This window comes from Diabrotica virgifera, chromosome 7, assembly GCF_917563875.1.
Source record: "Diabrotica virgifera virgifera chromosome 7, PGI_DIABVI_V3a".
Classification (NCBI taxonomy): domain Eukaryota; kingdom Metazoa; phylum Arthropoda; class Insecta; order Coleoptera; family Chrysomelidae; genus Diabrotica; species Diabrotica virgifera.
In genome coordinates this window covers 52,426,279-52,439,445 of record NC_065449.1, presented here as the reverse complement: position 1 = coordinate 52,439,445, position 13,167 = coordinate 52,426,279, and the positions used below count along the sequence as shown (strand labels likewise).

Genomic DNA, 13,167 nt, shown 5'->3' with positions numbered 1-13,167 from the left:
CTGGTATTCCTGCAACATGTTAGTCAGTTGAATAGTGTCGAATCTGTCGATCACCATTATTTTTGTCTTAGCTTTATTGATTTTTAGACCAACTTTATTGCTTTCATACTCAACTCTTCGCAGGAGATCAAACGTTTCTTGCTTATTTGTTGCTATAAGTGTAGTGTCATCAGCAAATTTTAAATTGGAGATTTTCCATCGGCTACTGTTACTCCACCGGCCCATCCTTCTAAGCCCATCTCAGTTTGTTATAAGTTAACACTAATTAAAAGAAAACTAATATATGTATTTTTAAAATTTATTCTTTTCTCGCCCACACAACAGTCAACTCAACAGGCTTTACTAGATGATTTGGTTGATTCTCTGGTTCACGTACGGTGTACATACTTCTGACTTCGCGTAAATAATCCTTCTTATATTCCTCAAGGTCCTCGGCTGGAATGTGGGGTATCGTAGTATTTACGGAAAGGTATAAACCTGCAAACATATTAAAAAAATAATATTATAGTATGTATATCTAACAATATGGTTAGAAGAAACCCTACTAAAACTTTCTAAAGATTTTCTTAATGATTTTAAAAAAATTGCTAACTTTATCTATTTTTGTTATATCGAAAATACAGGGTGTCCAGAAACTCTCCCGACAAATAAAGGCTGGAGATTCTTCAGATAATTTTAAGACAATTTAACCCAATTCACCTAGTTCAAAAATGCTTCCTAATAGAGATAGAGCTCTATAAAGATGGCGTCTTGTAATCAGTTTTTCTTAAATATCTCCAGAACGCTCCCATTTAGGAAAACGAAAACTGGTACACTTATTTATCTTGCAGAGTAAATCAACTACATCAATTACAAATTTCTAGTAACGGTCATAGGTGCCCGTTCTGGGTAGGGGAACGGTTACTTTATCGTATAACTTTTTTATCTTTAACTTGTAAGCATTTTTTATACTGGATTATTAAATTTTAAAGTATTCTGTTACTAAAAGGTACTCCCTCTTTAAGTCGGTAGGATGCACCGTTTTCAAGAGAAATCGATTTGCAAATTTTTCGTTTGTGAATTGGAAAAATTTTTTTCAAAAAAAAACTATTTAGAAAAACGAAAACTCGTACGTTTATTAATTTTCTAGAAATAAATCGATTTCCTTAGTTGCGAAATTCTAGTACCGGTCATATGCGTCCGTTTTGGGTAGGTCAACGGTTATTTTATCGCATAACTTTTTTGTCTTTAATTTTGAAGCATTTTTGACACTTGATGATTAAATTATGAGGTATTCTAGTACTAAAAGTTACTCTTACTTTAAGTCGGTAAAATACACATCTTTAAAAAAAAATTCAATTTTTTTTTCAAGTTAAAAAACGAACTACTTTTCAAATCGATTTTTCTAGAAAACGGAGCATCGTACTGCCTTAAAGCGAGAGTACCGTTTAGGTCTAAAATACCTCACAATTTAATAATCCAGTGTCAAAAATGCTTAAAAGTTAAAGACAAAAAAGTTATGCGATAACATACAAGTTGCCATACCCAAAGCGGGCGCCTATGGAAAGGAATACTACTAGAAATTCGTAATTAATGGAATCATTTATCTCTGGAAGGTAAATAAACTTAGCAGTTTTCGTTTTTCTAAATAACAGCTTTCTGGAGATATTTAAGAAAAACTAACTCCAAGACGCCATCTTCAAAGAGCTCTAGCTCCCTCAGGAAGCATTTTCGGACTAGGTGAATTGGGATAAATTTTCTTAAAATTATCTGAAGAATCTCCTGTCTTCGTTTGTCGGTAGTGTTTCTGGACACCCTGTATAGTTACGGTAGGGGAGCGAAGTATGCTAAATGTGTAGTCACTCGAGCGCTTTGGGGACCTATTGGGTTGTGATTATTAGGTCCTAAAACCAAAAAAAATTAAGTAAAATTTTCTATTTTAGTGGGCGCTTTCCTTTTTTTAATTTAATTTTCCATTTCTAACAATCGTTTTTTCCGATATAGCGCCATCTATTCATAATTCGAAAAAATGTTTCGAATAAAAGTTGCTTATTTTTACGCAAAGAATCCAAATCTGCAATAAAAATTGGGGCTCCCATTTAGGATTTTAAAGTCATCCCCCACCTTGCCTCCGCGAGGTGTCGTGTTTGGTACCATTTGATAGATTTTTTAAAAATATTGAATAAGTGTATTTCGCAGTTTTTCGATCTAAAGTTTATTTTGCGAAATATCGCGGGATTTGTATTTAAAATTTTAAATTTACCCCCCACCCCTCTCCGTGGGGGTCATGTTTGGTATCTTTCGATAGATTTTTGAAAAATATTGAACACGTAGTTTTTATTTTTTCGATCTGACGTTCATTTCGCGAAATATTCGCTTTTCTTCGTGAAACTTTTTGACTCGCCCATTTCCGTACGCCCCTCTCAAATCGTCAGATTTCTGAAATATACATTCTTTTGCATGTACTTAACTTACCTTATCTTAATCTAACAATTTCGAGGAGTATTTTTAAGGATAGATTTTTTTTCGGCCCCCCCTGAACGAACTCCCCTGTGTTAAGAGCCAATATATGGTAGAAGTTCATCTGCAGGGTACCACGTTTCCCCCCATATGATAATCTGACGCGCTCGAGTAACTGTAAAAATCCCTGCTTGGGCTCCCCCACCATTAGTTACCTTTTAACTGTTCCTCGTTTTCAAAATTATATGACATAATTTCCTCCCTATATTCAACATTATTGAAACCTGCAGCCTTTAAATCCCCTATAATATATTCTTTGGGTTCTGGTTTGTCGTAATAAGGATGCAACATTTTTGTTTGGTTGTATTTTTCCTTTCCCCACTCAGGATGCTGGCACAATTTAACAAAAACGTCGTCACAAGGAGTGTGTGTATAGAAAGTTTGGAATGTTTCACCACCATCCTTGAGCATTCTAAATGTGTTAGTGAATGTTTGTCTATAATCAAAGAAATACATTATTATAAAGTCTGGATTATAAGCATTTTGCTTTTTTTTTCTTTATTAGGATTTTTCGTAAAAATTCTTATTTTAAAGATATGTTGCTTATCTTTGTTTATTTTACTTCTTATGATAAACTATAGCTAAATTTCATGTAGTACTTTCTGTCTTAAGCAAAATTCAATGACGTATACAGAGCTATAAACAGTGGCGTAACTAGTCTGACTGCGCCCCAATGCAAGTATTCCCCGTGCGCCCCTATTCGTAGAAAATTTTCCAAAATATCAATTTTTTGCGCCGCCTTAAGGCCTGCGATTAAATGCACCGCATTGGTTGCATTGGCGTTAGTTACGCTACTGGCTATAACATTCTAATTCAATAAACCATAAGAATTTTAATCCCTTAGGCTTAGGAGATAAACGGGAAAACTCATCCTTATACCAGTCTGTGTAATAAACTAATATTTGTCTGCAGATAGCCCAAATTTATTATATTGTTGTAATAGCTATTTGTATAACAACGGAGGAAAGTGCTACTTTTCCTCCCGAGAATGAAGTTTCCAGTAATCATTTAAGGGAGGAAAGGGCACTTTACTCCCATGTTATACAGGGTGGGGCATTAGTACGACAAAGTCCAATTACTCGTTTGTCGTAATAGATACGAAAAAAAGTTATTTAGATAAAAGTTGGGGCACTGATAGGACCATAATTTAAAAATATTTTTAAAAATACAGGGGCGTACGTATTGAAAGGGTGACACAGAATTATGTTTTTTTAAATAAAACACCCTGTATATTTTTACATTTTTGGATTCTCCTCAATGTTTCCTTTCTTAAAATATATGGTTTTGTAATATTATATGAGGTAGTTTAAAAGATAATTACGTTTTTTTTTAATTTCGTAGCAATATTTACACCCTGTAGAATTGTAGTGATTTGACATCAATGTTTTATTTTATGTTCAAACGATTTTTAATATAGTTTACTATTGCTAAGCATTAACAGTATAGCGAAATGTTAAATTTTAGTATACAGGGTTGGTCGAAACTCGGAATGAGTATTTTCTTAGTTTTCTTAAATGGGACACGCTGTATTTTAGTATTGTAATGAAATGATATTTTATGGTACTTTTTTATTTCTTAAGCATTTCCTATACCCGAGTGCTTTAATTTGTAAGTTATTCGTAATTCTTTTAGCCAAACATTAATTGCAAGAAAAATTACGTGAAATTTTATTAGGTGGCCGTGAAAATATTCAATCAAAAATAATTTTTTAATTGTGCATCTGATCCTTAATTTATTAATATTGGATGAGATATCCAAATAAATTCGTAGTTTAGATTGTTGGTGCGCAAAATATTAATAAAAACATACAATATTCTACCTAGTCGGCTATGACACTAAATTTCCTTAAAAATTTGACATTATGCTATTTTTATAATTCCAGTTGCTTTGTTACCATTACTAATATTTTTCTAATGAGGAACTGATAAAATTTTTGTGCTAATGGAGTATAACAAAAATGTGCTATTAGCAATAAGAATTTTTCATCAGAAATTCCGTGATAGACGACAACTAAGAAGAGAAACGTTTAAAAATATACTAGAACGATGTTAACGGACTGGACACCTACATTATGATAAATCTGATGGAACAAAAACTTTTGTAAGTGAAGAAAACAGGAAATAAATGTAATCCTTAGTGTCACTGAGGATCTGCATATTAGTACAACCGTTCTTACAATCTATGTATCTAGTCTATTGAAACCGTTTTAGTATACTTTCAAACGTTTCTCTTTTTGGTTGTCGTCTATCAGGGAATTGCTGATGATAAATTTTTATTGAAAGTAGCTCAATTTTGTTATACTCTCCTAGCACAAAGCCACTTTAATCAGTTCCTCATTAGAAAAAATAATATTTGTGATGGTAACAAATCAACTGGAACTGTATAAATACTATAATGTCAAATGTTCAAACAAATTTTGTGTCATAGCCAACTAGGGAGAATTTTGTGTGTTTGACTAATTTTTTAAGCACCAACAACCTATGTATTTGGATATCTCATCCAATATGAATAAATTAAGGATCAAGCTAGATTATTATGTATTTTTTTTTAAAATTATTTTTGATTGGATATATTCACGGCCACCTAATAATGTTTCACGTAATTTTTGTTGCAATTAATGTTTGGCTTAAAAGAATCACGAATAACTTACAAATTAAAGCACTTAGGTATAGGGAATGCTTAAGAAATAAAAAGTACCATAAAATATCATTTCACTACAATACTAAAATACAGGGTGTTCCGTTTAAGAAAACTAAGAAAATACTCATTCCGAGTTTCGACCCACCCTGTATACTAAAATTAAACATTTTGCTATACTGTTAATGATTAACAGTAGTGGACTATACTAAAAATCGTTTGAATATTAATAGAGAATTTAATGTCAAATCACTACAATTCTACAGGGTGTAGATGTTGCTACGAAATTAACAAAAAATTGTAATTAACTTTTAAACTACCTCGTATAATATTACAAAACCATATATTTTAAGAAAGGAAACATTGAGGAGAATCCAAAAATGTAAAAATATATAGGGTGTTCCATTAAAAAAAAACATAAATTTGTGTCACCCTGTCAATACGTACGCTCCTGTATATTTAAAAATATTTTTAAATTATGGTACTATGTGTGCCCCAACTTTTATCTAAATAATTTTTTTTCGTATCTCTTACGACAAACGAGTAATTGGACTTTGTCACACTAATGCCCCACCCTGTATATAGGGTGTCCCAAAAGTAGTGGAACGGTCGAATATTTCGCGAAATAAACATCGGATCGAAAAACTGAAAAATACTTATTCAATAATTTTCAAAAATCTATCCAATGACACCAAACACCAACCCCCACTACACCCCCTGGAGGTGGGGTGGGGGGTAACTTTAAAATTTCAAATGAAAACCCCCAGTTTTCCCCGTAGATTTGGATTCCTTACGTGAAACTAAGCAACTTTTATTCAAGACATTTTTTCGAACTGTGGATAGATGGCGCTATAATTGGGAAAAACGATTTATCCTGATACCATAGGTAAATAGAAACGGTTTAATATCTCGAGAAATACACTTCCAAATGAGAAACCAAAAAACAGGTTTTTAATATTTTTCGAAAACCTATCGATAAACACCAACATGACCCTTCAACACACCCCCTGGATGTGGGGTGGGGAGTAACTTTAAAATCTTAAATATTAACCCCCACTTTTTATTGCAGATTCAAATTCGTCATGAAAAATTAAACATTTATTCGAAACATTTTTTAAAATTGCTGATAGGTGGCGCTAATAAATCGTCTTTTTCCAATTAAAGCGCCATCTATCAACAATTTTAAAAAATGTTTCGAATAAATGTTTCTTAGTTTTTCATGACGAATCCGAATCTATAATAAAAAGTGAGGGTTGATATTTAAGATTTTAAAGTTACCCCCCACCCCACCTCTAGGGGGTAAGTTGGAGGGTCATGTTTGGTGTTATTCGATAGGTTTTCGGAAAGTATTAAAAAAGTTTTTGGTTTCTCATTTTTTGGAAGTGTATTTCTTGAGATATTAGACCATTTCTATAATTTACCTATGGTATCAGGATAAATCGTTTTTCTCAATTATAGCGCCATCTATCCACAGTTCGAAAACATGTCTTGAATAAAAGTTGCTTACTTTTACGTAACGAATCCAAATATGCAAGAAAAACTAGGGGTTTCTATTTGAGAGTTTAAAATTACCCCCACCCCACCTCCAGGGGGTGTAGTGGGGGTTGGTGTTTGGTGTCATTGGATATATTTTGGAAAATGATTGAACACGTATTTTTCAGTTTTTTGATCCGATGTTTAGTTCGCGAAATATTCGACGGTTCCGCTACTTTTGGGACACCTTGTATATGGTTTTTCCACCTTCCTCAAATAACAAGTTATTTTTTCATTTTGACTTAATTTATTTATGTAACTAACCAACAAAATTTATTAGAACTAAAACTAGCAAGTCTGTACAATATAACTGTCAACTGTCAAATATAAGTCAAATTATTAATGTAAACATTGTTAAATCAAAATAACAATTTACTGTTTTTTACCGTTTTGCAAAATACAGGGTGTTTTATAATTAAACGTTAAAATGTATAGATATTTACGTAATAGAAAATATATATACAGGGCGTCAATAAGTTATATTTCATGAATGAAATACCATGACGTCACTTTTACTTTTCCTCCCTAGGGAGGAAAAGTACAACTTTGCTCCCTACAATCAGGTCCGGAAAAGTATACTTTCGGTAGAGGTAGGTGGAAAAATATTTTTTCTACAAGCGTGCAAAAATGTCTACTTTGGCGCACGCGTTTTAGTTTAGAAAGTTTTACTTTTCCGCACGCGTGTTACTTTTCCGCACGCGTTTTACTTTTCCGCACGCTGGTTAATTTAGATATGTTAATATGACCTTAAAGTAATTATAATACATGCAATAAACTAATATTTAGATATTATTTACTAATTTATTTCAAATATATCTTATTGTGTTCATCTTTTAATAAAATTAACGCGAGAATTCGATGAAATAAAATAATTGTGACATAATATTCGAAAGTCAAATCAGTAGACAGTAGACAATAATAGTGGTTTTGAATCGCCGTCATGGAAACCAAGATCGTCGTCATGCTAACCAATTATGCTGAAAGTTTGGTTTTGACAACCTTGTCAAAGAATTAATTTGTGTATGTATTTTCATATTAATTAAATTAATTGATTAAGATTTGGTCATTTTTTAAAGACGCTTGCAAGAAGTCTCTTTTCCGCACTCGACTGCTTGCCGAACTCACGCTTCGCGTCGTTCGGCAAACTGCAGTCGCGTGCGGAAAAGTATGTCTTTCTGCACTTGTCAGGAAAATAACTATTTCCTTGTAAAATCACATCTGTCGATGTTGAAAGAACTTTTTCTACGTATAAATATAGTCGGTTCGGTAAACTCAGACACAACTGGCTAATGATTTTAGTAGGTATTTTTTTTTGTTTTTGGCCAATTTTGCCAAAATTGTCAAAATTACTAACTATTTGGTAATTATTAACTATTTAGTAATTATTTTTTTGGCCAATTTTAGCAAATTGGCAAAATTACTTACTAAAATAACTAGCAAATTGTGTCCGAGTTTAGCGAACCGACTATACAGGGTGTCCCGAAAAGATTGGTCATAAATTATACCACACATTTTAGGGTCAAAAATAGTTCGATTGAACCTAACTTACCTTCTTACAAATGTGCTCATAAAAAAGTTACAGCTCTTTAAAGTTACAAAATGAAAATCGATTTTTTTCAATATATCGAAAACTATTAGATATTTTTTATTGAAAATGGACATGTATCACTCTTATGGCAGGAACATCGTAAAATAAAATTATAGTGAAGTTTGTCCGCCCCATAAAAATTTTATGGGGGTTTTGTTCCTTTAAACCCCCCCAAACTTTTGTGTACGTTGCAATTAATTCATTATTTAAAAACAACGTTTTTAAAACTTTTTTACCTCCTAATATTTTTTCGATAAACCAGTTTTTATCGAGATGCGGCTTCTTTTTTAATATATTTACATTAAAATTTTATGGGGGTTTTGTTCTTTAAAGTCCCCAAATGTTTGTGTTCGTTCCAATTAAACTATTATTATTGTGGTACCATTAGTTAAACACAGTGTTTTTAAAACTTTTTGCCTCTTAGTCTTTTTTTGATAAGTCACCTTTTATCGAGATGTGGCTTCTTTTTCAAAATATACCTAAAAATGCAAATTAAAAATAAATTTTCAGATTATTAACAGGTCTCTATAATCGTACTTATCCATATACAAATATGTGGTGGATTCGACAAATATTCAAATTATGTCGATAAACACTGGCTTATCGAAAAAGTACTAAGAGGCAAAAACAGTTTTCAAAACATTGTGTTTAACTAATGGTGCTCCAATAATAATTTAATTGGAACGTACACAAAAGTTTGGGGGGTTTAAAGGAACAAAACCCCCATAAAATTTTTATGGGGTGCACAAATTTCACTTTAATTTTTTTTAAGATATTGCTGCTATAAAAATGCCGCATGTCCATTTTCAATTAAAAATCTCTAAGAGTTTTCGATATATGAAAAAAAAATCGATTTTCATTTTGTAACTTCAAAGGGCTGTAACTTTTTTTGTGTGCACTGTTGTATATAGGTAAGTGAGGTTCAATCAACCTATTTTTGACCCCAGAATCTGTGGTATAATTTATGACCAATCTTTTCGGGACACCCTCTTTATGTAGGTATACAGATAGAAGACATATCTTTTTACAAGAAAATTTTGAAAAACATATTAATTGTTTTTATGCTAATGACCATGAATAAAAAATATATTAATGTATTAATTATTTTTCGATTTTTTTATTATATTATAGTTTAACACTTTTGCAATTTTATATTTATTGTTAATAATAAGATAATTAAAAATGTTCATTATAAGACAGTTGATGGAAAAATACAGGAGTAAAGAAACAAACGCTCATATGGTATTCATTGATCTTGAGAAAGCATATGATAGAGTTCCTCGAGAGATTCTGTGGTGGGCACTCAATAAGAAAGGAGTCCCTGGTGAATATGTAAAGATTGTGAGGGATACGTATGAGGGAGTAACGACTAGTGTTAGGACAGGTGTGGGAGAGACTGATAAATTTCATGTGAAAGTAGGATTGCACCAAGGCTCTGTGCTTAGTCAGTATTTATTCTCATTAGTTTTGGATCAGATAACAGCGAAACTACAGGGTAACATTCCATGGTGTTTAATGTATGCTGATGATGTCGTGTTAGTAGGAAATAGTGAAAGAGACTTAGAACAAAAACTGGAACAGTAGAGAAAAACTCTGGAGGGAAAAGTTTTAAAATTTAGTAGGACAAAAACAGAGTATTTGGAATGTTCATTTAAAGATGGAGCTACTACAAATAAAATGGTATCTTTGGATGGTGACATGATTGTGAAAAGCAATAGTTTTAAGTACCTACGATCGGTATTACAGAGTAATGGAGAAATAGATGGAGAGGCATGCAGTAGAATTAGGGCTGGATGGATGAAGTGGAAAGAAGCGAGTGGTGTGTTGTGTGGCAGAAAAATTCCAATGAAGCTGAAGGGAAAATTCTATAAAACAGCCATAGACCGGCTATGATGTACGGAACTGAATGTTGGGCAGTGAAAAAGAAAGAGGAACAACGAATGCATGTGGCGGAAATGAGAATGCTTAGATGGATGAGTGGAGTGACAAAGAAGGATACAATTAGAAATGAGTATATTAGGGGAAGTCTAGGTGTGGCCCCAATTGATGCCAAAATAAGAGAGCATAGGTTAAGATGGTTTGGTCATGTTCAACGTCGAGACGTTAATCACCCAATACGAAGAATAGCTGAAGTGCAGATTCCTGGAAGGAGTAGGAGAGGAAGACCAAAGAAGACCTGGGGGGAGGCGATAAGGCAGGATATGTTGGTAAAAGGGATTAACATTGATATGACCCAAGATAGAATTGTGTGGAGAAAAGCAATTAGGGAAGCCGACCCCGCATAGGGATAAGGCAAAGAGAATGTAGAGTAGAGTATTTATTGGTAATAATGTACAAATGTACTTTTACAGGTCAGCAATAATTAAAATTGTCTAAAATTACATTAAAAGTTGACAGTACTTCAGTAAAAAAACCTATTACTAAATTTAAAAACTAAACACTAATTAAATTACAGGACAAAACAAAATTTAGATCTGAAGTACTCCTCAAATGAGTAGAAAGCACCCATCAGAAGATAATTTTTAATTTGTCTCTTAAATTGGTTAAAATCAAGACTTTTAATAGATATTGGTATACAGTTATAAAATTTCAATGCTAGGTATCTGGTTCCATTTCTGGTCCTCTCAAGTCGACTGAAGTCTGGTACAAGGGCATCATGATGATGATGAATGATGATGAATACGATAATTAAAAATGTTAATGTCCTTTATTCATAATTATATCATTATATCCATGTTTATTTACAAGTTTTTTTATGAACCTTGCTTATTTTATAAACATTTTGCTTATTTTTGCGACTTTTTTCTTATGTGTATTCCACGAATATACGACTGTGTTAGATTATCGCGACAACGAATATTTTAATGTTCAATACTATAATAATTACTCCAATAAACAACAATATTTGCAATTTACTTTCGTTCTTCATATTTTGCACAGTAAAATATTCGTTGTCGTGATAATCCAACCAAGAGGGTCGTATATTTGTGGAAAGGAGTATACATAAGTGCTTATTTTGACCTTTCTGTCATGCTTATAATCCGGACTTTTTATAAATATTACCGATAGTACGCAATAAAGGAAAGCGCAATTCCCCTGTGTGGCTCAGTGGCAAGAGAGCCTACCTTTGGATCCCAGGGTTGTCTGTTCGAATCTTAGCTGGGTAGAAAATGTTTCATTTATTAAAAATGAATAAGTGGAAACAGTTTCTATCCTTGTGGGATCGGTACGCACTAGAGAAACCACAGACGTTCGGATACAATTAGCGTCACTTTGTAAAGACAATGAAGTCGACTTTACTAAGTAACAAGACATTTACTCATTACACACACTAAACACTACACATTACACATCTGATTGCAACAAATCAACCATGCCATGTCAATGGCCATTAATTGTCAAGGCATTAAGCTAAAAAATACAATTATTAATTTACAAATAGTAGGTATATAGTGCAATAAGTGAAAAAGGTACTAATTCCTCACCAGTTTGAAAACCACCTAATAATTTATCTTTCTGTGTCTGTTACACACTCATGTGTTACACATTATCAATGTTTCACACTAGCTTTTTTACAATCAAACTTTTTGTTAAAAATAAAAATCTTCTAAATGAACCCGGTACTTTTCTTATGTAAAAGTAGTTGCAGTTAAATTGGCTGAACCGTTGCAGAGAGAAACTTTAAGAAAATCAGGAGAGGGAATAAAGAAGGAGGGGGAGAAATTGACTGAAAAAAATTATCAGAAGGATGACGGGAACCTAGAGAGAAGTAAATTGGGAAGAATAATAAAAAGAAAGAAAAGGATGGAAAACAAGCAGCAGAGAGAAAAAAAATAATAGCGAGAAGGAGAAGAAAAGTATGAATAAGATGTAAAGAATAATAAAAACAGTGGGGAAAGGAAAAAAGAAGAGAAGAAGCAGAAGATACATGTAAACAGAAAGCCATTATTAAAACAGGCAAAGTATGCTAATCTTATGGAATTAATGCTGTTTGTGCTTCCCATCCATCACAACCGCTACAGAAATTTGTCTTAGCAATAACAGGAAACACAACAAATCCCAGATCAAGGCACTCAGGATAATATTCAGGAAAAACCCGACGAATCAGATAACTGCTTTGAGAGAGATGACGACTAGTTAAGTTTATTTCTAGTGTGTTTTCTACTTTTTGCATTTAGTCCTGTCGCCAGGGGGGGTACAACGGCCTCGTTAATTCAGATGGACTTACTCAAGTTTTTTTTATGTATTTTGACCCGTAGAACACGAATTTTTTGGGTAACAGTTGATCCGGATGTCGATAAGATTGTTATAGACCAAGAACTTGAGGAATCAAATAACAGCGATTTTTGGCAAAACAAAACACTATTTTGTATTTTTTGGGCCATTTTAAGTAAAAAATATTTCTACAAGTTTTTTCGTAGGATGCACAGTTTTCGAGATAAACGCGGTTGAACTTTAAAAAAATCGAAAAATTGCAATTTTTGAACCCGAATAACTTTTGATTAAAAAATAAAATAGCAAGTCTGCTTACCGCATTTAAAAGTTTAAGTCAAATTATATCGGTTTTGATTATTTCCATTGGTAAAAATTTATTTTTTTATTGTTTAACAAAGCTATAAACACGTAGGGTTTCCCGTGCTTTTACATGCGTTTTAACGCATGTAACGTAGAAATAGTCTTGATTGCACTAGTACCTATTCTACCTACTCGTTCGATTTTAAATGAGAAATCATAGAAACATCACTCACGCACTAGTTGTTTGTAGCTTTGTTTAACAATAACACAATAAATTTTTAGCAATGCAAATAATCAAAACCGACATAATTTGACTTGAACTTTCAAAGGCGCTAAGCAGAATTGCTATTTTATTTTTTAATCAAAAGTTATTCGGGTTTAAAAATTGCAGTTTT

At 32.6% G+C, this 13,167-nt stretch overlaps 1 protein-coding gene across 3 annotated transcripts in view; it reads right to left on the bottom strand.

The window, feature by feature from the left end:
• Positions 1-284: 284 nt before the first annotated feature.
• LOC126888389 (juvenile hormone acid O-methyltransferase-like) overlaps positions 285-13,167 on the bottom strand; it is a 54,410-nt gene continuing 41,527 nt past the window's right edge. For all 3 annotated transcript variants that reach the window (XM_050656596.1, XM_050656595.1, XM_050656594.1), the window contains 2 exons: positions 2,655-2,935; positions 285-477 (listed from right to left, as the gene is read on the bottom strand). In XM_050656596.1, the coding sequence (XP_050512553.1) occupies positions 299-477; positions 2,655-2,935 (460 nt within the window). In that variant the 3' untranslated portion in view covers positions 285-298. The remainder of the gene's footprint in view (positions 478-2,654; positions 2,936-13,167) is intronic.